This window comes from Dermacentor variabilis, chromosome 2 (genome assembly GCF_050947875.1).
Source record: "Dermacentor variabilis isolate Ectoservices chromosome 2, ASM5094787v1, whole genome shotgun sequence".
Lineage (NCBI taxonomy): Eukaryota > Metazoa > Arthropoda > Arachnida > Ixodida > Ixodidae > Dermacentor > Dermacentor variabilis.
The window spans coordinates 73,852,324-73,879,584 of NC_134569.1; the positions used below are offsets into that span (position 1 = coordinate 73,852,324).

At 49.1% G+C, this 27,261-nt stretch overlaps 1 protein-coding gene across 3 annotated transcripts in view; it reads left to right on the forward strand.

Moving 5' to 3' along the window:
* The window catches only part of LOC142572088 (uncharacterized), a 159,306-nt gene extending 133,621 nt beyond the window's left edge, over window positions 1–25,685 (forward strand). Inside the window, exons 1-2 of one of the 3 annotated variants that reach the window (XM_075680933.1) lie at window positions 19,442–19,604; window positions 23,534–25,685. In XM_075680933.1, the coding sequence (XP_075537048.1) occupies window positions 23,600–25,549 (1,950 nt within the window). In that variant the 5' untranslated portion in view covers window positions 19,442–19,604; window positions 23,534–23,599 and the 3' untranslated portion in view covers window positions 25,550–25,685. Of the gene's footprint in view, window positions 1–19,441; window positions 19,605–21,203; window positions 21,352–23,533 lie in introns of those variants that run through there. The other 2 variants (XM_075680935.1, XM_075680934.1) reach the window with 2 other exon arrangements.
* Window positions 25,686–27,261: the final 1,576 nt, after the last annotated feature.

The window sequence follows — 27,261 nt, forward strand, 5'->3', positions numbered from 1 at the left end:
ATACGGCCAGCCCTGCAATTCGGCCTGCGCAGTTTCTGTATATGGCCACAGAGTGAGAGAGGACTACTTGCCACTAGCAGGCTTCCTAAACGCAGCGCGAAAAGATCGGAGCAACGAAAACAAAGACAGCACGAGCGCGGACTGACTGATGATAACTGGTGCTGGAAGGCCTTATGAATACACGAACTCGCCCAAACCTGGATTTGGTTTACTGCGAGCTTCTTCGTGTTAGCACGCTGAACGGAAGGTGCATGTTCATCTCCCGCCCTTGACGCAGGTTTCGTCGCAAAGCGCCGCGAATTTTCTATTTGCACGTGTGTTGTAAAACAGCCTGCATGCAGCTACCATAACGCAGTGCAAATGTAAAGTCTGCATGTGCTGGAAAGGCGGCGCACGCCAGGACGCTACGCTCCCCCCTTCTCTCGCGCACAGCGAGAAACCGACCGTCTCACGTAGCCGACGGAATTCGCCGCCTTTAGACTTCTGTTACGAGTAGTGTGCGGATCGCGCACAGATGAAGGTCACTACACGTACTGCATGAACCGGGAAGCTTTTCACGCGTTTAAACAGTCTTTGTAGATTGCCGACAGCTTTGGACAGCGCACAAATGCCGACGATCGCATCCCCGCTAGCGTTCCACGAGGAGGCATGCAGGAACACAACACTACAGTTGTTTGACCGGAAACGAGCTCACTAGATCGGCGAAAGATCGGCCAGATCACTAGATCGCTTTGCAAAAAATCGGCCAGATCACTAGATCGCTTTGCAAAAAACATACTCACTAAAGAGCATTTCCAATACGAGGAGATCCCAAGACTTCGCTTTCGTTCGCGTCGAAAGCACTACTCGCACCAGCATCGTTTGCTTCTTCGAGAGGCCGGCTCTTCGCAATCGGCTCGTACATGTAGGGAGTAACGCCGAACTCCTCAGAAAAACGCAGTCTCTCTAAATTTTCCATTACCTCTTAATTTTCCACTACAGCACCAAACTACCTGGCACCGCGCTTCATGCGAGTGATGCGAGCATGCTTCACGTCACGAGGCGCCCGACCAATCACAGGCGGAAACGAGACGCGCGAGCTGGGCGTGTCCGCTGCTGCACTTTTCGTCGAAATAAAATATATTTGAGCTTTCTTTCGCGCAATTTCGATACGATATTCGAATTCGGAGGGTTGAAAACCATTATGTACACATGTTCACTCATTTTTTCTGGAAAACCTTTCAGCTTCCCTGTGGAAATAGAGACGGGTTGGACTACAGTCGTCTCTGGTCTTTCGTCGATCACGCACTGATAGCGGCGGGCGCCGTTACGACAACATTAGCCACAGCGCCTGATTTGCCGCTGGAAAAGCTTGCGGAGCTCGCTAACCATGTCGTAGATCACGCCAGCACGAGCACCATCGCGGCGACAGCTTCAATTCAACCTTCAAACCTCGTTATAGAGGTGCATGACCGTTCTTATAGTTGGTGGAGTTATTCGTCTGGTTAATTCCGATAACGAACAAGATAGTCTATTAAATAGGTGCGGGGTTTCCAGCACCTTACAACTTTCCTATAGGGACTATCAACCAAAAGGCCGCGCCGGACATAGGTCCAAAAACCTCACTAAATAATTCAATAGATAGCAGCGATGGGTGGTGTGTACGAAGGGCAAGGACCTAATCAACGCGAGCTTGTGACTCGCACTTACTGGGAATTCCTCGTTCAAGACGAGCGATTGCAAGCCCCTATCCCAATCACGAAAGAAGTTCTGCGGGTTACCCAGCGTTTTTCAGACAAGGATACAGGCACGTTGCTTCCTTATATGTAACGCGCGTGCGGCCCTGGACATCTAAGGGCATTACAGACCTGTTATTGTTCCGTTTCGTGCGGCTATAGGAGCCGCTTGTCCCTCTAAGAAGGCTATGGTGTTGGGAACCCGGCACCCATTTAATAGGCTAGAGTCTCTTTCTATATTGGAATCAATCCGACAAATCGCTTCACCAAGTAAGAACGGCCATGCACCACCACCCACCAAATGAGAACTAACCACAGTATTATTGCGCAGCTCATGCAGTTTACTTCGTCATCCTGGCCTTATAAGAAATACCTACAAGCAGAGTTTATGCCATATTTTCATTTACGCACTGAACTCTCCGTTATGTGCGACTTGCTTGGTCGGGGTGACAGAATAGTGGTTACAAGTACCCTTACCTGTCGTCCGGTGGGCATCGCTCACGAATGCCATCCGAGAATCAGTCGAACGAAAGGCCTACTGCGAGAGTTGTACTGGTGGCCACGGATGGACGAACATATTCAACAACTTGTACGAACCTGTATTGTTTAGCAGTCCTGTGCCAAGTCCACGCGGCCAGCTGCAGCACCTCTGCATCAGGTAACTTTTCCTGAAACACCTTGGGAGAACATTGTGCCCGACTATAGACATCCTGCACCTAACTTAGTGCATGCGAGAGTACGGTGTAGACTCATGTTTTCTCTCCCTCTGTCACTCCCCATCCCCCTACCCACGTTTAGGGTAGCAAACTGGACTCAGTCTGGTTAACCTCCCTGCCTTTGCTTCTTCCCTTCTCTCTCTCTCTCTCTATCTCTCTCTCTCTCTCTCTGCGAGAAGATTGCTATCGACATTATTGGACCTTTTGAGCAAGCTCCCGTTGACTGTCGTTATGCGGTGACGCTTGCTGATTATCAAAGCAAGTGGCCAGAGGTCACTTTTTCAAGACAAGTTTCTACTGTAATTATCATGAATTTCCTGATACAAGTGTTTTCTCGCGAGGGCTACCTCAGTGAGATAGTTTCCGGCCACGGACTACAGTTAGCCTCGGCGGAATTCAAAGTGCTCCTTCAGGAGCGTGGTGTATACACAAATGTTTCTATTCTGTCTACCATCCACAGGCGAACGGTCTCGTGGAACGTCTCAACAGCGTCCTGAAATCTTACGTGCAGGTGGCAGTGTATGAGCGGCGTGACATTCGCATCACCGCCACAGACTACGCGGGCGTCTACCGCTGCACTCCTCGCGCCACAACGAGAGTTCCACCCGCCGTATTGTATCGTGGATAGTTACCACGCACGCGACTAAACATTCTCGGCCTATCAGCGGATTCTTCTTGCGACAACGTTGAACAAGCGATAAAACGGCTGTGCCAGCGTGTCAAGCAGAAACAAGCTCCTTCGAAGCGGTACAGGGACCAACGTCGTGGAACATGAGCAAGACACTTTGCCCTCGATGATATACTTCCACGTAAGGAAGTCAGGAGTCTATGACAAGATTTCCTGACACTTTTCGAATCGAAAAAGGATTATGAAGCAGCGAAAACCAGCTCCATTCCATCTGGAAGACATGGAACGTTTCAAAGTTTCAAAGAGTGCATGTACCGCAGCGCGATGCACCGTGTCTACAGGATTGTTGTTGTTGTTGTTGTTGCACACACCCACAGTGGGGAATTCGCCATGAATCGGGTGGTTCAATTCGGGGTACAAAAACAAGGGAGTCAACGGTTTGAACGTCGGAGCTTAAGAAGTATGTCTACAGGGAAGTGCGTTGCCTTTAGCCGAACAGCATGCGACCTCTTTCTCTACATCTCGGAAAGAAGAAACAGCGCAAGCACACAATAGTGAACCATCTTCGCAGCATCAAAACACCGCCAGGCTTGTCCCAGCGCCACGGAAGAGCGCTCGAGTTTAAAAAATTGCTATAAAATTAGGAGATTACGCGCTGCGTAACAGATAGTGTGTTTTTGTTTATTTTTATTTTTTAACAGCCGGGGAATGTCATATATATGGTGAAGAAGATGAAGTAGTGCTAGCGAGGAGCGAGGCCACGAGAGCACATCAAAGAGGATGACTTTCACCGGCATAGGACACGTCCCATAAGGCCGTCATGAGCTTGTGGCGTAGTTTCATACTGCTATTTATTAGAAACTCTACGGCTTGTGCCACTCGATCGCGACAAGCCAGCGTTTACATCGAACGCGGCACTCACATCAGCGCCACATGACGCCTCTGCATGCACTTTGACCGTGGCGCCGGAAGAATCCTCTCGAAGACGGGTTAGCTGGGCACCCGACCGGTGTCCCCAGCAGTAGATCGCTGTTTTACAGGGAAGCATTCTATGACTATGGTCCCGGGATTTCTTCGTGGCGTAACGTTGACAGAAAACTATCATCTACGGCTCATACCCCCAAATGCAATGGCTCATACCCCCTTAAGGCAGAGGCTACAAGCACTGAGCAAAGTAAAGAGAACAGTGTATAGACTTTGGAATCACGCATACAACATACAGAACAACATAGGTTTCAATAAAGAACAAGCTCAAAACAAGCATCCAAGCCACATAATCGATGATAAGGCGCTCCTGCGCCTACATGCAATGCGATGCACGTAGCACTCCTCGTATACGTTTCCTGCTAAAGATTACTGTTGCGCAAGCTTTCGCGGCGACGGCAGCGTGACTGTAGCATACAAAGCAGGGGGTGACGTAACTACAATTTTGTACCTAAAAGAAGAACCAGACTAGCAACTGATCAGTGTTGTGACAGTGCTATGGGAAGGCCACGTATAATGAGGACTCCTGAAGAGTAACGTGCATACGTGGCCCGACTAATTTCTCTTCTCTCTGGCCCACTCCTTGTAGGTGCACGAATAAGCCGCGCAAGCCAAATCGTATTCCGTCGAAGTGTCCTAGGCTAATAATTAAGGTAAAGCGCATGTGAATGTCGCCACGTGAATAATTTCAACCTACGTCTCAATGCGTAATCGTTCTAGTTGTCATTTACAGCTTCGCTGCCGAAACACCTTCACAGCGTGCATTGGGGACCATTTTCTTGTTTCATTTTTCCTTTTATTGTCTTTTTCGTTACGGGGGGCGAGGGGGAGGGGATGGCTGCAGCCCTATAGCGGCTTCTTCGTCTTCCTCGGTTGCAGCCCCACTTGGCCACGCTCCTGCGCCATGCTTGAGGTATGCGCTCAGGAGAATAAAAAAAGTTACTTTCTTTCTTGCTTTCTATTCTGGACGGTCGTCTATGTCGGCCTACTCAGCGACACGTCCCATGGACCTCCTTTCAATCCTTGTAAGACGTTCGTTGAAGAGCGGCACATTCCTTGTGCATTCATGGCGAAGCTCGCTAAAGCGTTGGCGGGCGTTCATTGAAAAGTGGCACATACCCAGGGCATTTGCGGCTCAGCCTGCCAATGCGTCGGGTTGCTATCCTTGGGGAGCCCGTGTGCCATGCGTTCGATTCCACTCAGCATCGGAGAAATTTAAGGGATCTTTTTTGTCATTGTAGACTGGCACATTCCAACTGGCACATACCTATACCCAATTTGGCATCGAAGATGTTTATTGCTGACCAGCGCGGACCGAGTGGTACATACCCAGTACTCCAAGTCGGCATCAAAGACTTTCTTCGAAGAGTGGTACCTACCCACGTACCGATTGACGCATGTCGGCGTGGAAGAGGTTCATTGAAGAGGGGCACGTATGTGCGTATTCCACATACTCAGTGACCCAAGTTGGTCCGACGGTTGGTTTTGAATCCTGTTACTTCCGCACAGCAACCTGAAGCGTTGCCCATTCCCCATGATCTAGGTAGGTGGTAAAACGGTTAGGTACAAGCATACACACATACATAGATAGAATCATACATACATAGATAGCCCCTCAGAATAAGCGGGAAGTAACCCTAATAATGCTAACGTATTAATAAATCTCCTGTTATCTACTCTGCACTAAAGCACGAAAATATTGAGGAAACGCAGAGAGGTCGACCTGATGTTATAGTTCTCTAGCCTGCTACACTACTACTCTTCTATACAGGGGGATGCAACAGGGGGAAGAAGAAAGGATAGGTTTCACAAAAGTGTTGGAAGATGTGGCAGGTGGTGCTTAGTCGCTCAAGCTTAGCAATAACAGGCATGCCTTTGCATGGCTAATCTGCTTGTTGCTAACATCGCCCTCCACCTCATGCCGCGTTAGTCTGCGAATCTTATTTAGAAAAAGTTTTTTTCAACAAAAGACGATACGAACACTGAGTCCGGACTGGAAAAAGTTCTGCCAGAGAGAACCCACATATGACAGCGTCTACACTATCGGACGCCACACATTAGGCAGTCAAAAAAGCATTGACTAAACCCGAGCTCCCGATCATCACCTGTTTTTGTACCTCTGGAAATCTTGGTTAGCAGTTCAATATCGCTGACTTCGAATAAACTGCGGCGCGATTGCATAGGCGTCTATTTTAGACTTTAAGCTTGCATTTAGAAGAGTCTGCGTTCCCACGTGTCACGCAGCGCTGTGAAAGAGGTTAAACAGTGTTGCGTTTCGCCTGCGACACGTGGTTTTGCCGGCGCGACTGCGGCGGGGCGGCAGACATTTTGGCCCGATCGTCGTCGCCGCAACGCTCATCGGCAGGTGTTTCCAGGCGCGACTGCGGCGATGCGACCGCAAAGGATCACCCTCTCATTCCAGTCATTGTGCCCGAACCAGGCGATGCGAAAGCAGGGATCATCCTCTCATTACAGTCATTGTGCCCGACCGGCAGCGCTACGACAGGGTGCTACGAGATTGTGCTCGACATGGTGCTACGGCAGCGCTACGACAGTGTGCGTCACCATTAGCCCATTGTACATTCACGTGCTCGTCTTTTGAGGGGTTCCTTCTTGCCCTCAACTGCGAGAGTGTAAAAACAGCTGCCCCCGGACGCCAAAAGGAGGGCTCCGATTTCTTCTGTTGAGTGAAGTGCTCTCCCGTCTCTCTACTTCGGTCAAACCTGACCGCCAACTCTTTGCGATGTTAAAATAAACAAGTTGTTTCGTTGTTACCAGTCGACTCATGCTTTGCCGGGACCTTCGGATGCTTCCAGTTGTACCCCAGGCCGCCAGGCCAACGCTACCCTTGGGGCTTGCGACCCAGGTACAACCACGGGCGTCAGCGCCGAGTTCCCAACAGATCGTACCAGCGGTGCGATCCCAAACATCTGGTTGGCAGCGGTGAGATCGCCTCCGACTTCAAACAACTGTCTGCCAGCGGTGAGATCGCGACAACGGAGGCCAGCAGCGAAGAGATGCAGTTGACTGTATGCTGAGCAGCTCATCGACGATCCGGGAGCAGTGCAACGAGCCCTGTGTGATGACTGGTTGCCTGCAGCGGAACGACTGCGCTGGACTCTTGGCTGCGAGGTTTGGTGAGTGCGGGACTTTCTTCTTCTGAGCTTTGCCAGGCTTTTTGTTAGTGTCAGAAACAGAGCTGGTAATTGTGGTTGTCGTTGCTGCCGGGTTAGTTTGCGGCAAGACAATAGTAAGCAGTAGAGAAAGCAGCATTCAGAGCAGCCATGGATTTGAAGTCGTTGCGCAAACCGAAATTGTTGGAGCTTGCAAGAGAGTTGGGTCTGGATGTCTCAGACAAACTAAGAAAACCTGAACTGCTAAAGGCTATTCTTGAGTTAGAGGCTGAGGATGACGAGCTGTCGGAATGCCTTGAGACTATTGAGGAGAGGTCAAAAAGACAGGAGCGCGAACTTAAAGAGCAAAAAGAGAAACAGGAGCGCGAACTTAAAGAGCAAAAAGAGAGACAGGAGCGCAAACTTAAAGAACAGAAAGAAAAAGAAGAGCGTGAACTTAAAGAACAGAAAGAAAAAGAAGAGCGTGAACGTAAAGAACAGAAAGAGCGAGAGCAACAAGAGAAAAAAGAAGAGCGCGAACACGCTTTGGAAATGAAGCGTCTCGAGGTAGAGATGGAACGCGCTCGTAATGGAAGTCAGGCACACGGTGCAGGAGAACGAGTATTGTTCAAAATGACTGACCTGATGCGGCCGTTTAAGCTTGGAGAGGACATTGGTTTGTTCCTGGTTAACTTTGAGCGAACGTGCGAGAAGCAGGGGTTCTCTCGGGAAACGTGGCCACAGCGCTTGCTCACTTTGTTACCCGGCGAGGCGGCCGACGTAGTCGCTCGCTTGGATAGAGAGGAAGCAGAGGATTTCGACAAAGTAAAATCGAGTCTGCTAAAAAAGTACCGGCTGTCTGCGGAGGCGTTCCGTCGGAAGTTTCGGGAAAATGAGAAAGGCAGAAGTGAGTCATATACAGAGTTTGCGTATAGGCTTATGTCGAACATGCAGGAGTGGCTCAAAGAAGAGAAAGCGTTTGGTGACCACGATAAAGTTCTGCAGTGTTTCGGGCTAGAACAGTTTTATAGTCGGTTACCGGAGAACGTGCGATACTGGGTCTTGGATAGGCCAGACGTTTGTACGGTGGCTAAAGCCGCTGAGCTAGCCGAGGAGTTTGTGACGCGTCGAGCTCGCGGAGCTAAGGACGGTCAAAAGGGTGAATTTGGCTCGAAGTTTGAGAGGCCGAAGTTCACACCCATGAGATTAAAGGGGGACACGCGTAGTGCGGATGCGAGCGAAAGCAGTCCGACCAAACGTAAAGAGACGGCGGCAGCCAAACGCAGAAAGCGGTTCGAGATGAGGCGAGCGCGCTTGTGTTATACGTGCCAGAAGCCGGGTCACTTTTCGGCGCAGTGTCCGGAAACAACACCAAAAGTTGTGTTTTTTTCATTAGGCAGCACTGACGAGAACATGAAGCTTCTCGAGCCTTACATGCGAGACCTCCTCGTGAACGGGAAAGAGTGCCGAGTGCTTCGCGATTCCGCAGCTACGATGGATGTAGTTCACCCGTCTTACGTAGAACCCGATATGTTCACGGGCGAGTGCGCCTGGATCAAGCAAGCCGTGGAAGCTCATAGCGTGTGTCTGCCGGTAGCAAAAGTGCTTATTGAAGGACCTTTCGGAGCGCTTGAGGCGGAGGCGGCAGTGTCATCTATGCTGCCCCCCCAGTACCCGTACCTATTTTCAAACAGGTCCGATCACCTCCTGCGCGAGAAGGGGCTTTTGTTTGGTGAAGCTAGTGTTCAGGCCTTAACCAGATCGAAGGTTCGGGAGCTCGCTGCAAAGGCGGTAGTTGCGGGGCCGACGTTATCAAACAACGAAAAAGGGTCAGAGGCGCAGCAAGCTGATATTCCGAGCACGCCCGAACTGAATAAACTTGAGTCTGTAACGTTAAAGGCGCCAGATACTGGAGAGGAAACGCCCGACGCGGGAAAGTTAGAAGAGCTATCTACTGATTTGCTCATCGCGCCTACGTCAGACGGACTTGATAGGTTGCTAAAAGTCAGCCGGACGGCTTTGATAGCCGAGCAAAAAAAGGATGGCAGCCTGGAAAACGTGCGCTGCAATGTCAAAGAAGGTATCGCCAGGAAAACTGCGCGTTTTGTGGAAAGAGGTGGAGTCCTGTACCGGAAGTATCTAGACCGCAGAGGAGTGGAGTTCGATCAGCTGATCGTGCCTCAATGCTATCGTCAGGATCTGTTGCGCTTGTCACACGGGGGTTCGTGGTCCGGACACCTTGGAGTTAAGAAAACTAAGGACCGTCTCTTGCAAGAGTACTATTGGCCAGGGTGTTTTCGGGACGCAGACCATTTCGTGAGGACATGTGACACTTGTCAGCGGGTGGGCAAACCAGGGGACAAATCGAGGGCGCCGTTGAAATTGGTACCTATCATTACGGAGCCTTTTAGACGGCTCGTTATTGATACTGTGGGACCTCTGCCGGTAACAGCCACGGGGTACAGACACATTTTGACTGTGATCTGCCCAGCGACAAAGTTCCCTGAAGCAGTGCCGCTTAAAGAACTCAGCTCAGTTGAGATAGTTAATGCACTACTGTCCATATTTGCGCGAGTTGGTTTCCCTGCGGAAATCCAATCAGATCAGGGCACAGTGTTTACTAGCGCTTTGACGACAACTTTTCTCGAAAGGTGTGGGGTAAAGCTGTTACACAGCTCAGTGTACCACCCACAGTCGAATTCCGTTGAGAAGCTCCACTCCGTCATGAAGCGCGTGTTGAGAGCGTTGTGTTTTGAACATCGAACTGACTGGGAGCTGTGTCTGCCTGGGGTGATGTTTGCTTTAAGGACCGCGCCGCATGCGGCTACGGGGTTTTCGCCAGCTGAACTGGTGTACGGTCGCTCGCTTCGATCTCCGCTTCGCATGCTTCGAGAATCGTGGGAAGGTAGGGGCGACGACCCAGTCGTGGTGGAGTACGTGCTTAAGCTCCTCGAACGCTTAAGAAGGGCACAGGAGTTGTCAGGTGAAGCAATGACAAAGGCCCAGCAGAGGGCCAAGGTTTATTATGATCGGACAGCCAGGGCCCGTCGTTTTGAGGTTGGCGATGAGGTCATGATATTGCGCACATCGCTAAACAACAAACTCGACGTGCAGTGGGAGGGCCCAGCACGAATTGTTCAGAAACTGTCGGACGTTAACTACGTGGTAAGTCTGCCAGGAAAGCGGAAAGCACAGCAAGTTTACCACTGTAATCTGCTCAAACCTTATAGACAAAGGGAAGCAGTGGTGTGCATGATGGTAAACGTTCCTGAAGAGCTTCCGGTCGAGCTTCCGGGACTAGGCTCAGTGACGAACAGGGAAGACACCGGTCAAGTCATTAGTGACCTTATCAGTAAAGCACCGCTGTCGCCCGAGCAGAAAACCGAACTACACCAGCTATTACAAGAGTTTCAAGGTCTGTTCTCTGAGAGGCCTGGTAGGACTTCTGTACTTACTCATGATATAGAACTTACCTCCACAGAGCCAGTACGATCCAAGGCGTATCGGGTGTCACCCCGCCAGAGCGATATTATGGAGGCTGAGGTAAAGAAAATGCTACAGCTCGGTGTTATTGAGGCAGGTGAGAGTGATTATACCTCCCCTTTGATTTTAGTTGAGGTACCGGGCAAGGAACCTCGTCCTTGCGTCGACTACCGCAGGCTTAATTCCATCACTAAGGATCAAATTTATCCGATCCCTAACATCGAGGAGCGCCTTGAGAAAGTTAGTAGCGCTCAGTTTATTTCCACCCTAGATCTTGTCAGGGGTTATTGGCAGGTTCCACTTACAGAAGAGGCTAGTAGGTATGCGGCGTTCATTTCACCAATGGGAACATTCCGTCCTAAAGTGTTGAGTTTTGGTTTGAAGAACGCGCCATACTGTTTTTCAAGTCTCATGGATAAAGTGTTGCGGGGACAGCAAGAATTCGCTTTACCGTATCTAGACGACGTAGCGATATTCTCCGCATCCTGGTCTGAGCATATGGCACACTTGCGGGCAGTGCTAACCCGCCTGCGCGAAGCGGGCTTGACAGTCAAGGCTCCTAAGTGCCAGTTAGCACAGGCCGAGGTTGTCTACCTCGGTCACGTGATTGGTCAGGGTCGTCGCCGCCCCTCTGAAATAAAAGTGGCCGCTGTGCGAGACTTTCCGCAACCGCGCACCAAGACCGATATTCGGTCGTTCTTGGGTGTCGCCGGCTACTATCAGAGGTACATCCCTAGGTACTCTGATATCGCGGCTCCCCTGACCCATGCTCTAAGAAAAACAGAGCCTCAAACAGTCGTCTGGGACGAGACAAAGGAAAGAGCTTTTAGCGCCCTAAAGAGTGCCCTAACAAACCAGCCTGTGCTACGATCGCCAGACTATACAAAAGGGTTCGTTGTTCAGTGCGATGCTAGTGAGCGAGGCATGGGCGTTGTACTGTGCCAACGGGAAAATGGAGAAGTAGAACACCCCGTCCTGTATGCTAGTCGTAAGCTGTCCAGTCGTGAGCAGGCGTATAGCGCCACCGAGAAAGAGTGTGCGTGTCTCGTGTGGGCCGTTCAGAAATTGTCATGCTATCTAGCCGGCTCGAGGTTTATCATTGAGACGGATCACTGCCCTCTCCAATGGCTGCAGACCATCTCTCCCAAAAATGGCCGCCTCCTGCGCTGGAGCCTCGCTTTACAACAATATTCCTTTGAGGTGCGTTACAAAAAGGGGAGTCTCAACGGTAACGCCGATGGCTTAAGTCGAAGCCCCTAACGTAGGAATCAGCCTCAAAATTGTTTGTTACTGATGTTTTTCTTCCTGAGGCAGGATTTTTTTTAACATATTGCTTTTGTTTAGTGTTTCAAAGTGATGATATGCTTTCTAGTGCAATTTTTCAATTTGTGGACGCGTTCTGAGTGATGCTAGACTACTGTAAGGAACTAGGCAGTGGTATAAAAAGGGGAAAGAGCCTGGCAGGGCTTAGTGAGGGTTGTGCCGTGCTTGCTGACTGAGCGGTTGAGTTTCAGCGTAGTTCTAACGCTTGCCGGGAACGAGAACAAAAATGTGAACTCTCCCGAAGTCACTTTGCAGTGTCCCGTGCGAACCTGAACGAGAGAACGAGGCCTTCTCTGTGCGCTGCGCTCAAGAAACGTCGAGGGACGCCCGACTTCGGTTATAAGCATCATCGAGCGACATCCCTCCGGACAGCGGATGCAGTCCCCTGTCCATCGGGATCTCCTTCCCCCGGCGGGGCGGTCTGTTGCGTTTCGCCTGCGACACGTGGTTTTGCCGGCGCGACTGCGGCGGGGCGGCAGACATTTTGGCCCGATCGTCGTCGCCGCAACGCTCATCGGCAGGTGTTTCCAGGCGCGACTGCGGCGATGCGACCGCAAAGGATCACCCTCTCATTCCAGTCATTGTGCCCGAACCAGGCGATGCGAAAGCAGGGATCATCCTCTCATTACAGTCATTGTGCCCGACCGGCAGCGCTACGACAGGGTGCTACGAGATTGTGCTCGACATGGTGCTACGGCAGCGCTACGACAGTGTGCGTCACCATTAGCCCATTGTACATTCACGTGCTCGTCTTTTGAGGGGTTCCTTCTTGCCCTCAACTGCGAGAGTATAAAAACAGCTGCCCCCGGACGCCAAAAGGAGGGCTCCGATTTCTTCTGTTGAGTGAAGTGCTCTCCCGTCTCTCTACTTCGGTCAAACCTGACCGCCAACTCTTTGCGATGTTAAAATAAACAAGTTGTTTCGTTGTTACCAGTCGACTCATGCTTTGCCGGGACCTTCGGATGCTTCCAGTTGTACCCCAGGCCGCCAGGCCAACGCTACCCTTGGGGCTTGCGACCCAGGTACAACCACGGGCGTCAGCGCCGAGTTCCCAACAGATCGTACCAGCGGTGCGATCCCAAACAACAGATACTGGCAGGGCGAAATGTTCTTAAAGTATCCAAAGAATCCTAATCTCATTAAAATAAAGAAGAAAGGTGTCTGCAAAGTGACTGAAATGTATGCGTGCTGTTGTTCATCTGTTTTCGAGCTGTGGTTAACTCAAAGGAGTTTTATCAAATACACTAGAACAAAAATTTGGAGGACACTTAAGCTTCGTCTTTAATAGTGGAATGCGATAGCATTCAAAGATCCTTGAGTGGTTCTTACGCCTCCCGGTAACTGCAGCTTATGTAATCGTAATGCTTTCCTGGAAACGCTGGCGGCAAACGCTATATATGCACGAAGGCGAGCTTTCTGAGGCTCGCCGCTCCTGCTAATTAAGACAGATCTCGAACGGCAGCTGGCAAAGGGACTTGTGTTTGAGTTTCCGCGCAACACAATTATGTTTTTTTTTTATTGAAGTGAATGTTAGGAGAGGTTGGCGCCTTTATGTGGTGGCACCGGCTACTCCTTGTCACTTGGCTGACGAAACAAATTTGCGCAAAAAGGGAGAATAGCGACACTAAATATAACACTCAGTAGAACACCGGATCAATAAAAAATATACAGTCCAACAGTACATGAGTCGCAAAGTTCTGTGCATGAGTTCCGTCCACGTACGCATATATGAAGTCCGATGTTATGAACAGCCAAAACACACAACAACAGTTGTAATACACTCCAAGTACAGGACAGAATTATACGTATTGCGTAAAAGTTGCGATCACCACATAAACCAACTACGCACCACGAACAACGTTTATGTAACTCATTTAGCATATTCGGATCATCCAATACTTAATATTTCCCCAAAACGTTGGTCTCCTCTAAAAACTTTTTCAGAGCAAGAAGCGCTGTTTTTTGAAGGCCCGCAGTTGGCCATGGGCCAAGTATCTTTTTTAGAGTGAATGGTCTTCTGTCTAATATAAACAAATTAGCTTGCAGTACCGTTCTTTGTGTATCGTATTTCGAGCACTCGAGAAGATGATGCACATCTTCGTCTGGATGGCCACAAGAACACTGCGGACTAGAGACACGTTTTATTCTGTACAAGAAGTGTCTCGTAAATGCAGTACCAAGACGCAGCCGGTGTACCAAAGTTTCAAATTTTCTGTTGTCTCTTAGAGTTTCCGGCATTGATAAGTTTATACATGGGTCTATTGAGTATAACTCCGAGTTCTTAGTTTGCTGGTCAAACCAGGTAGTTTTGCTGAGACGACAAGAAATCTGTCTCAGGATCAGACGGACTTCACTACGCAATAGGGGAAGATTGGTTGTCTCTGTGTTATTGTGCGCTCGATTCGCAGCTGCGTCCGCTGCAGTATTACCAGGAATATTGCAGTGCCCAGGAATCCACTGAAATGCAATTACGTGGTTCATTGCGCTTGCTTTTGTAAGTTCTTTGAGCGTCTCATACAATATCGAAGTGTTCAAAGAATTTTTCTTATTGCTATGTAGTAATGTGAGAGCGGCTTGCGAATCGCTAAAGATAACCCATTTTTGCGAATGTTTTTCTAAAGTTTTCTCCTACGCACAAATTACAATCCGACGCTATCAAGTCTTTAGGTTGTGTGTAAGTCGTACTTTACGATTTTTCTGACGCACTTTAAAGAAATTCAATTAATTCAGTAACGCCTCAGTACCACGCGGAAGGCCTGCGTGGATCCGGATGCATGGTTCGGAATGATTTTTTTCATAGGGACAGCGTCGCCGCCGCCGCCAATGCCGGCGTCGACGCGGGCCTTAACGCTGTCGCGTTAATACCACAGTGTCTCTGTTCCCTTGCTCATTGTGGGCAGTTACCATACCACTCCATGAGCGCCACCACGTTGCTTCTTTGAACACAGTTCCAAACTCCCCGTTGCGTTACGAAATAAGAAGAGGTCTGCACCTTTGCTAATGTTCCGACCTCATCCGCTTTGAAAATTTAATGGATGGGGTTGCTTGAGTTGTTTTACTTCAGCCACTGCATGCTTTTCCGCACCGTGAGCATGGCTGCACGAATATCAGTTAATATAAATGTTAATGTGTTTTCAATGCCGTCAAAGACGAGAGTGTCCGAAATCGCTCGGAAAAAGAGCGGCACGTATGTCATTCCAACATGCCGCAGGCAGTGTGCCTGCGGCACGTTGAAATGTGATATGGTTACACGGTGTTAGAGTTGTAGGATGATCTCACCGCAGGCATCCAGTTGTAAGGTTTGTAGTCGGGCATGAACTATGTGGTAGCTGGCCCATGCCGTCACTAGGAGTACAGGATTTATTTACAGTATTTACATTAAAACATCAGACACATTTCAACAGCCTAGCATGACTGCAAAAAGGAGCACGAAGATCCCACCACGAAGCACACGAGCACAAAGCTCCAAACGCACCGTTTTTCAAACACACAGCTCCTTCAAAACACTCTGTCCTCCCTAGATCCCTAGATGAGGGAAAACTGCTGTCCAACTTTCGTCCACTCGGGACGTCCACAGCCGTTGGAGGCGTAGTCGACCCGCCTTTTAGGGGGAGGGCTCACACACTCCCATACGCACTTTGGATTCCCGGAATCCATTGTGTTCAGCGAGTCCTCGTAGCCAGATTGTCACGCTTGACCCCAGCCGGCGCCTCTTAATTCCAGAGCTGACTTTTCCGGTAGCCGCCACGAGTGTCAGCAGACTGTGACGAATCGTGGGGCCCGAGGAAAACCGCACTGCAAAAAACTTTTCCGAGGAGCTCTCTTTCTGCAAATAGACTAGGAAGGCGACGGCGAATCAACCAACAATATATCATCCGCCAAACGTGGCTTGACTTGCAGGCGCCGTCGACTCGACGAAGGAGGCGCATGGTTGATTAATATTGATGTTTTCTCCAGTTCTCCGAAGTAAGTGCATGGTCGGTTAGCGTTGTCGGCGTCACCGGTTCTCTGAAGGACGCCACCCCCGCGGGTCGATCGGAACTACTGCAGCGGGCTGGGATAGGTTTGCAGAGCAGTACCACTGCAGGCCGATCGTAACAATGGTTATGAGATGAGCGAAGAGAAGATTTTGAAAATGAGATAAGATACGCGGTTTTCACTGCACTAGTTCCAAACACTGTCCTCGAATTAAGAGCGAAGTCGCTATCCTTAAAGAAATTGTCAGGGAAAAATTTAGCACACAGCGAGGTCACTAAAGTTTTCCTACGTCGTGGACGTCGCCGCTGCCAATCTTCGAAGCAGACTACGGCTGCAGTGGCACCGCACCTCTTACCTTTCTCGTGACGCACGCGTTCGAAGCTTACGGGACGTCGGAGCTAGAAGCCGGCAAGCCTGACAGTTGGGAGTAGTCTGTTCCTGTGCAGTCTGCTCTATCGAATGCACAGGGAGTCAAGAAGTCGCAGCGTGCTCCCTCTAACCTGACGCACACTAGACCTGCTAATGAGGTACCAGTTTCAAATCGACAAGTCATATCCATACAACGACTATTACTAAAAGTTATCCGTCTTCTATTAAGCAACCAGACCACTGCGTCTACTCATAGTGCAATGCATGCACTCGATAAACTGAGTGCAGTGCAGGAATCGCTTGAATATAGCAATGCTCTACAAGCTACTACAATTTTTGTGCACAAAATATTCCAAAGGGGCCTGCCGGTTACCATCACAGAAGATGGCGCGCTTCCTTAAAATCGCTGCCTGTAGGAATTATAAAATACGAGCGACTACACACTTCAGCGCGTTTTATACTTCGCAGCTGTGTTGTACTCACCTTGATGGTGCACTGTCTCTCTTCATTTATCTCTTGGGCTATCTTTTTCCCTTTCTCCATTCCAGGGTAGCAAACCAAATATTTCCATTTCGACTCCCTGCGTTTCCCTGTATTCCTCGCTCGCTCTGTACTGTACAGCTGCAGCGCCAGGGAGACAGCTGCCACGAAGAACAAGGTGCATAGAGCTTATGAGCTTGGTTTTTACGAACTCATATTCATTCCGCATTGGCATGGCCGACAGCCCTACTTGTGACACCTGCGGCTGCGAGGAGACGATTCAACACCTCCTATGTGACTGTCCCCGTTACGCAGTGCGAAGAAAAGTGCTCGTGACCGCTCTCGCAAAACTGGACAATCGCCCCTTTACAGAGGAAAAAGCTCTAGGACATTGGTCCAGACGGGCTTCGGCACTCAAGGCCTTAAGGGCTTTGTTGAGGTTTTTAAGGAACTGCGAATTGTGCGACCGCCTTTGAACGTTGTAGCGCGTAGTTTCGCGTTACTGTGTGAATTTTCTCTTTTTTTCCATTTTTTTCCCTCTTCTTCTTTCTCCTTTTATTCCCTTTACCCCTTTCCCCAGCACAGGGTAGCCAGCCGGTACTTACACTGGCTAACCTCCCTGTCTTTCCTCTCCTTTGTCTCCTCCTCCTCCTTTACATGCATGTTAGTGAACCGCGCATGGAACTATTGATCTGCTCTACGGCGTCTCACATAGTCCGCTGTGCAGCTCCGGATGCTTAAACCCGATTAAGAAAGTGAAACATCTGATTAAATTTATTACACAAACGTTGAAAATTTACTCAGATCCTGACTGTGAGTCTGTATACAGGTTGTGTATTTGTTGCAAAAAATGTAGTCTCTTATTGATAAATCGCGTACAGTTATGTACTCGTTGCTATACAGCCGTTTAGAACCTCAGCTGGCGCGTGGCCAGGGTAGTAACGCCAACAGTAGAACGTAATATAACGGTGGACTGAAAAAAATTATTAACCAAATCCCACAAAACCACTTTGATGAATTCACCATCCGTACCTTTTCCTAGACATTACGTCGCTGAAGCCCTGTCCAGGTAAAAAGCCAACAGCTGTCATGTATAGATTGTAATCTTGTGAACTTATCCCCGAATAACAAATGCCAGTGATTACGAAACTTTTCATACGTAATGCAGTTTCTCGATTGACCGGCGTTCGGGTGACCGCTCGGGTGACAGGGCGAACGCTGCGCCCATGGCGATTCGCATCCTGCACGTATACGCAACAGAGGCTTTTGTGTATACGGGACAAGACATGTCAGGTGTATTTTCGGAAAGAAGCAGAAGATAGCAGACGAAGCAACTCATAAGGTTATGTCAACATCACATCGGCAATGCGGGCACCCACAAGGCAATCTTATACAAATTGAAACGGATGTAGTTCTATCGGAAGCTCATAAGGAACGCCAACCGTTTATCAAAGGTCTTCAGAAACCTCTTACACACTGCAATATATATACTTTTGAGAACTGAAATCCTGCCGAAAGCCCAACTGTCCAATTAACTAGCGGTGTAGTGGCGGATGACACTTCAGAGGCGTGGTTTTCGAACTTGTGGTCGTCACTGATTTTTTGAATGGTTGTCATTCTATTCCGCCATCACCGTGAGTGAGTTTTGTCTATAGGTTATTTTTTTCCTCCAAAACAAACCAGAACCAAAACGGTCCACGACCAACAGACCATATTTGGCACATTCAGGACGTTTTCGATGTGTTTTCGGCGTTTTATACGTCACTCGGACCATGATTTAAAAAGGAAGGCATATGCTTGCACACCAAGAGCGAAAGTCATGATGCCATGCCAAACGGATAATGGTGGAACCTTTTACGCCAGGTTAAAGGTCGACCTTACTCGCTGTCTTCGGTTTTATATGAATGAGCAGATCATTATTCGGAGTGGTCATGTGGAATGTTTCATTAACGTTTGTCTTGTTGTTGTTTTGATAACGACATAATTGAGCGTCGAATGTTCAAGTGCTTTGCTTCGACCATCTTCAAGCCTCTCTGGGAGCTCTGGGTATCGCAGGAGAGTTATAGCAATGCTGCTTTACAGGGCCAACGCAGTACAGCGCCGTTCTTGTGAAATTGTGAATGTTAAGTCGCTTTGAGGACGGAGAAACCTCTAGATAGCAATGAAGATATAATAAATATTCCGCAATCGATTGCGGAATATGCGCGGTGGGGTTGCCATCATGCGCCCTTATAAAAGGAACAAAAATCTTTAAAGAGAAAGGACCAGACCCCGGGGGAAAACCTATAGAGGATGCTCACCCACACGGAACGAGAAACCCACAACGTGACCGGGAACGTTAAGTGACCGCAGAGCCAGCGGCGGTAAACAGAGCGGGTGCACACCCGTCAATGAAGCGTTCGCTTAGGACTTGTTTCTCAGCTGCGGACTGCGTGGCCGTCAACGGCGTCTTCTCGTTCGTTCCGCAACCTTTGCGCGTGGCTACACAACCCTCTTTCGGCGTCACCCTCGCGAGCACGAGAGAGGTCTAGGGGTTGAGGCCAGGCTGGGCGTGCAAACACGGTGGGTCACACTCTTTTTCGCCGCCGTGAAAGCATTGCGTAGCTTCCCGCGCGTGCGCCTCCTCCCGAAGATGGCGCGGCGGTCGTCACAAAACCAGTTCCACGAAGCGGCCACAAAGGCCGACATCCGCTTGGCATTGGCTGTCTCGGCCGCTGTCGACGCCGACCAACCGTGAGAACAGTTGGCGCCAGCGTCCTCGCGTAACAGCAACTTGCCCACGAAGATGGCCCGGAGGATTATCCATTGCGAGCAGGTAAGCAAGGAAATATTGGGTGATAGGGGAGTATGTGTACGTAACGGGATGCCCCGTCGCAGCGGGAAAGATCAATCCTCGTGCTGTGTCGGCACATATCCGGGAATTTACAGGTGTCACTCGCAACTGTATGCGCGCGATCAAAGCGATGTACTGCTTAATTGTATAGGCCGCTCGCGCAGAGACAGCGAAACATATTCAGCCTCCGAATGGACCATACACTGTGCAAACTTTGGGCACTGACGGTGCAATAAAAAACGAACGAAGTACGAATAATGTTATCGCGCAGCCTTCTATCGGCATGTGAAGACACGCTGATGAGCTTTAGTTCAGGGATAGTGGAAAAGGTCATTACTCCAGCAGTTTTTTTTTTCTTTCTCCACCAGCGGGGCAGATGTTTATGAGCACGCTATCATAATTTTCTGATTAGTCGAGGGTGAAATGGAAGCGATCATGCAGTCAGGAAGTTGACTGTCACAAATATGTGATTGTGTGATACTAAGCCGTAATTTGTTGCAAGGTATGAAACTACTCAGTTTCACGCAGAAGTTGTCGGGCTTTAAGCACATTTTGGTATGAAGCCGCATCCTTTTTACGTTATTAATGCTTACAAACGAGAAATGCTTCACCAAGGTACAAAACACATCGGTGCACGGTTTCGTGCTCGAAGCATCTTGTTTCGATGCAAGCTATATATCTAACGAGTGAGTCGCTAGCTCGCCGAGTAGGCGGGTTCTTGTACGGCTCTATATGCGCATTCTTGTCAACATGTTCGGCAACGAAAACAGCCCTGGTCATGAGCAATAAGCATTCAGGATGTTGCATTACGGAGAGGGAGGGCTGAGAGAGAAGGAAGGCCCCGTTTGCTACCCCTATCACGGGAAGTGGAAAAGAACATAGAGAGAAAAAGGGAAAAGGGTAAGCAAACGTAGATCGGCGCGCACAAATGAGGAATGACAATGTGAAAGCCCATGTAAACAGCCCGCATTTTCGTTTTCTGTCGCATAAAAGAAGCAACTGGTCCATCTCCACACGAGGTGCCCACCATTTGTGACACGTAATGTCCATTCAGATTCATCACCGATGCTATGAGCCGTGGCATGGCAACATTCACACAACGAGATGATATCCATTTTTACCCCTTCTCTTGTCACTTAGCACGCACTTCATATAAACGCCACGCTTATAGAGTACATCTGCTCAGCCGGAGGGGACTACTGACATTACCTCTGTGGCTTTGCTGAGACAACAGCACACAATGAAAACTTGAATGGAAGCGCTTCCCAGAAGCACTACTGCCTAGGCGTGGCTATTCGCTTATAACTGCTGACTACACGCGGTCGTGAACGATCTGCTGCCAGAGCAATTGTCTCGCCTCTTGTTTAACGGTAATGCGGGAATGCAGTATGAATGCCTTAATCAGCTGAATGTGCTTCCACGCGAAAAGTGCGGGAGGAAAGGGCCGCCGCGTTTGTGTCGAGCACCACGTGACGTGATGTCGTCAATACATAATGCAAAAGCTGCCGTACAAAAGCCGGCGCTCACGTGTGTTCCTGGCACTATAGGTGCAACCGACGCGGCTAAGCGTATGCATCTTTCCGCGCCATTTGTGAGTTGGCTGTCGCGCCGTGAGGAAGCTCCGCTACTTGCCATGACACACTCAGCTACAGAGGGCCCGTACGCTGCTGGGCTGGTTCTCCGTAGCGCTCTCCATAGCGACACTGAAGTTCGCACGTTTGCTGCAGGGGTGAGTGCTCTTTGTTCGCGCCAAAGTTATGGTGGCGAGTCACTTTTAAAACCAATCAGCCGAGTGACATGAAACCCCTCAACAAGCGCTCATCACAATAGCAAAGTTCGTGGCTGCCTCGCGCTATCACAGGTTGAAGTACGCTCTCTTTTAGTGCCGGTGTTTTCAAAAAGCAGTTGAATTGCGGCTAATCGCAAGTTAATGTGAATTGTAATGTCTGCAGTGAACGTTATTCCGTGCAAACGAAGTTAGTAGGAACGAAATCGTAAGTGTACCGAAGACCGTAGCGTAGCATGGAGAAATTTGTGATATCACTCACTTTTACTGGTAAAATAATAGATGCGTTAGGATTCAGAGGGATCTGCAAAACATTTCTCGGGGATATGTTTATTGCTTCATGCAAAGCAACCACAATATTTGTAGTAGAAGGTAAATAACGAGGAAAAGATATGCGTATCCTAAGCACTGTGGGAATCGATCTAAGCGAAGCTTTCTATGCTTTTTTCTTTGAATGACGATAATTAGCGAAGACGACGGTGAATGTGTCATTTCTCCAGCATTCAGCCCAATACGAGGTTGCTGAGTTTATGTTTAACGTTGCCTTGCGTGCACCACTGCTGTTTCTCTGCGTAGTACACATAACATGCAGGGAGATGTGTTTGCTTGAGGCGTTGTTGTGCGCCATTAATGTACATAATCTCTGAGAGGCTTGAGCATTATCATTGCCTCACATGGCACATCGCATCGTGGCTTAAGTGTGGACCTTTAATTGAATTATGGGGCTGTACGTGCCAAAACCACGATCGGATTATGAGGCACGCCATAGTGGCGGACTCACGATTAATTTTGTCACCCGGGTGTCCTTTAACATGCCCCTAAATCGAAGTCGACCAGCGTTTTTTTTTTTTTTTTTTTGCATTTCGCTTCCATCGAAATGTGGCTCCCATGGTCGGTATCGAAACCGCGACTTCGAGCAATGCCATATCCGTCAAGCTACCGCGGCGGGCACAGAATAATAATAATATTTGGGGTTTTACGTGCCAAAACTACTTTCTGATTATGAGGCACGCCGTAGTGGAGGACTCCGGAAATTTTGACCACCTGGGGTTCTTTAACGTGCACCTAAATCTAAGCACACGGGTGTTTTCGCATTTCGCCCCCATCGAAATGCGGCCGCCGTGGCCGGGATTCGATCCCGCGACCTCGTGATCAGCAGCCTAACACCATAGCCACTGAGCAACCACGGCGGGTGCGGCGGGCACAGAAGTGTCGATTTGACGTGCAGCCACTTCCGTAGTGTCGCCTAGACCCTACGGTGCTTTAATGTGGCTTTGCGACTGCATGCTCTGCGTCTGTAGTCCGCTTGACAAATTTGCATGGTGCTTATTTTTCAGAAATAACGGAAGCGTACCGTACCGTACCTTCAGTTTGGCCGTAAGCACTGTTTCCTCCTCTTCTCCCGTCATCTTTTCACTCTACCGACCTCTTCCCCTGTATGGGAAATTCAAAGTGGCAAGGCTGTTATTTACTCGTTTCGCGACTGCGTCGGTTCTAGCCCATTCTCTGCCTCCTCTCCCCCCTACTCTCTACAGTTATATCTACGTCCCCTCTAGACTTGCACCTTAATGGAAAGGTAAGCGCTGCAGTTCTTCCAATGCTTTTGAGGAGGGTAGCGGATACTTACAGCTGTCAAGAGGGGAATTCGGCGATACCCAGGGAGCTCCAGAGAAAATTGTGCACATACGACGCGATGGAAAGGTCGAAACGAGTTTCTCGCGTCGACTTTTCGCTCTGCCATGCTCCTGCCATGTATACCCATGCTCTCAACCACCTCCCGACGCGGTGTGCAAGACAGCATGGAGCAGCAGCAGCAGCGCAAAAGTCGAAGGAAGAGGCAAAGAAAGCTTCGCTTTGAAAGCTTCGCTCTAAAAAACACGTGTTCCACCTGATTGCGAATAAGTAATCCTGCGACTGTCCCTTCAGCTGTACTGATACTGCTATGTTCGAGTAAAAATTTTCTGCTTTTAAAGGTTCTTGCGTTGTAGCAGAACATTTTGGCAATCGAAAAACTTGCTCAGTTTATAGAGATTATCTTTCCATCTTCTATTCCGCAGACATGCATGGTGTGATTGTCCGCGTCCTTGATTCATAAATTTATGTCATGCACTTTAATTCGTTGCAGAGGAAACAGTATCCTCGTGAGGACTACTAGAACGAGCTTCGCAAGAGACCATCAGATGTTCTGGACATGCTTTTCCTCCCACACCTCGTCATGCTGCTGCTTTCGAACGCCGCGGTATCCCAACAGCAGGAGTGCAATAGAACGTTTGCAAGACCCGCGAGGCCAGAGGACCATCCGGCGTTCAGCGATCTCGAGCCCGACCGTTTCCAGTCAATCACAAATTGTCCAGGTGATGTAGACTGCTGTGATGACGGAACGTTTTCTTGCTACAACTGGACTTACCTAACTTGCTCGTGTCGGGAGGATTGCGAGGAGTTTGGAGACTGTTGCTGGGGCTGTGAAAACAAGTCGGTGGATATTGACCTGGCTTCCCTGAATACCTCGAAGTGGACTTGCACTAGCTTGGCCCTCGAAGGCGGCGTCACGAAGCACGTGTTTCTGGCTTCACGATGCAACTCTTTGTGGCCTCTGCAAGACGACGTTCGCGACCGCTGCGAAGATGCGAGCTTCGGCTCCAGCGACATGTTCTTTCGCATTCCGGTAACCAGTCGGCGTTCCACGGTAACGTACCGCAATACATTTTGCGCTTTTTGCAACTATGACCTGGATGAGGTAATTTTCTGGGAAGTAGCGGTCGTTGGCACCAGAAGGAAACAGAAGCTGCGGCCTCCTCCGTTCATCGTGACAAATTTCTACAGATATATGCGTCAGTGCAGTCGATTTCCCCTAATTGGAGACTGCCCCGAAGAGACCAATTCTAGAGTTACGCGTTCCTGCTGGGCCTTTTTTGCTCCTGTTATTGATGAATTATCTGGCTCAGCCTACTACAAAAACGCCTACTGCGCTCGCTGCCACGGAGTCGATCTGACAAGCGTGTCATGCCTACCAGCTGAGAAAACAACCACGACACTCCGCGTGGAAGTGAAGGTTCACATCAGCCTTCCGGATCTCGACCTTTCCTCCATATTCCGAACGGTCGACAGGAACAGCACCTGCTTTTCTTCGTACAACGGGGTATGCTACATAGAACAGGTGACCTACCGCTACGCGAATGCTTCCACACCAAACCCGAACACAGCTATCATGATTCGCGGCTACCTAACCATCGTCTGCATATCGGTGTCGTTGTTCTGTCTGGTTCTCAAACTAGTGGTTTACCTCATGTCTAAGGAATGTCGTACCTTCTCGTCTCGCTGCACCCTCTGCTTATCTATGACGCTATTCTTCACTCAGTTGTTCTTCCTCGTCTTCAACGTAACGGACCTTGGTCGCGATGTGTGCGTCGCGTCCTCTGTGGTCGTACACTTCGGCTTCTTGTCGACGGCCTTCTGGACTACCGTGTTGTCATACGACATCTGGAAGACGCTGATCCTAGTTCGCCGACCCAGTGGCAACTGGAAGAGCCTCGTCCGGTACGGTTTCGCCGGATGGGGATCGCCTCTGGTGGTTGTCGGCGTGGCTTCCATATTAAACTGGACAAAGAGTGACTCACCACTATCTCCTTCATACGGCACGTCTCGTTGCTTCATAAATAGAAAGTGGAGCCATGTCGTTTTCTTTCTGACCCCAATGTTGGTTCTTCTCCTCGTCGATATCGGGTTTTACCTGCACACAATCTTCACCATCCGAAGGACGGAGTCGCAGTCCCAGAAGTTCGACTTCAAGGCAAATGAGAAGCCTTCCAGGATCTTGCTGTTCGTGAAGCTGGCATTCATCATGGGCGTCTCATGGCTTCTTGGTCTGGTCAGCGGGCTCGTCAACTCGCTCCTCATGGACTGCGTCAGCATCGTCTTCATCGGGCTGCAAGGCGTGTTTCTGTTCTTCGGCTTCAGAGACCACAGGCACGTCTCACAAATGGTGTCTTCCTCCTCTTCTCTAGTCACCGGACTCTTGAGCCATTCTCGATCGCGATCCTCAACCACAGCGATGACAGATCTCGCCTTGGGCAATCAGATACCTACTGTCCTTGGAAGTAGTCACGACCGCCGGACGTCGGATGACGTGGCTTCCGCTTGATCTTATATGGACAGTGACAAACGCACGAGTCATGCCATCGACCGTCTGGCTTGCCAAAGAATGTGTGTGTAGACGATGTTGACCTCTTCTCAAAACACGGGGCCCAGAGAGTCCAAACTGTGTGCGATACGTATGCTCGTTGTTATACTGTATATATATATATATATATATATATATATATATATATGTATATATATATAGAGAGAGAGAGAACGTCCTATTGTGAGAAAAGCAGAAAATTATAAAAGTTCCATGCCCCAGGCAAAGGAAACATAACGTCACTGCTAATGGTATGCAGGCCTGCCGTCAGTCCTTGTCGGTTTTCTAAAGGCACCTGCACAATAAGTTACAGGAATTTGTAAAAAAAGATAGTGATTGTTCCTGCAGTGCCATTATTTGTAGCAACACAATGAAACTTCGTGGTGGGTAATGACTGGGAAGCCGAACTGTAACAGCCCTTGGCTCAGCAGGTCGCGAAGATGTTGTCATTCTTCGGAATAACTTCGAGTATGGTATGCGCACTACTTAGTCTTCAATGTCACGCTTGTATAGTTTGTCTCACGTGCCGCTGCAAACACTTGTATCACTATGGTTATTTTTGTGTGTGTGTGATTGTCCACGTAGCTGTACTTCAATCAGCTTGTATATAATGACATGCTGTTGTGTTCCCTTCAAGTAACCTGCAGGATGTCTTCCGTGCTCGGTAAGATGTATGTGACTGAACTAAGATAATCGTCAAGCATAGTCTGGTAAGAAAAAAAGAAAACTTCAAGCCAAGCGATTTACTTGGCGCTGCATCGAAGTATCGGGTCCACTGTGGATGATGTACACAAAGTAAAAAGAGGCTCTGAGAGGTCAGAAAATTTCGAAAATTTTCGCTCTCCCCGACGACAGTTATTCCCTCACAAAACTCTACATTGAGCCCTAAAATTATAGTTCGTTCAAGATTTCAATCCTCGAGCAAAAGTTGTCTTTAATAGGCTTCTACGCTGCATCCTGGTGTTCTACTACACACAATATATACGTGTCAGGCAGTACAGTGTCGATGCCTCATTATTTTCGTTTTCATGTCGTAAAGTAAGAGTAAATATATTTCCTGCTTAGGCATACGAAACTGAGGCGCGCAGTGTTCGACCAATGTTGTATTTCATGTGACGTCAGTGTGGGCACAAATGGTACTGTTATATGAACTGAATCACTGCTCCATCCAAATGACTCTGCATTTATTTCATCGTATATACAGTATTAGAAATTTTACATCTGGGGCATTTTCATTTTACTTCGATGTGCAGCTCACTTCTGTGTGGCAATACGTTCCTGAAGAAATGAGCCTGCTGCTATACCAGAAGAAATTCATGATCTCCGCGGTAAGTCGTTGCTAGTGGAAGGCAGAAAAACTAGCAGCCATATTCGCAAATCTCTCCATTCGCAAGTGCTGTTTGCCACCAGGCAGCCGCCTTCGCTAACGGTATATTTCTGAGATCAGAATAAGCTGCCGTCTGCTCTTACATACAGCACGAACGTGCTAAATTTTTGTGCGTGGGCCTAGCGGTAAACGCCAAGAATTGCTTCTAAATGCGTCTGCGAACACACAACCTTCTCATAATTGCTCCCTTTTTGCCTATCAACATATGCGTGGTGCACTATTTCCCCTCTTCGTCTCCTGCCTGTTAAGGTGTCGCTGGCAATGACAAGGTCATTACTGTCACACA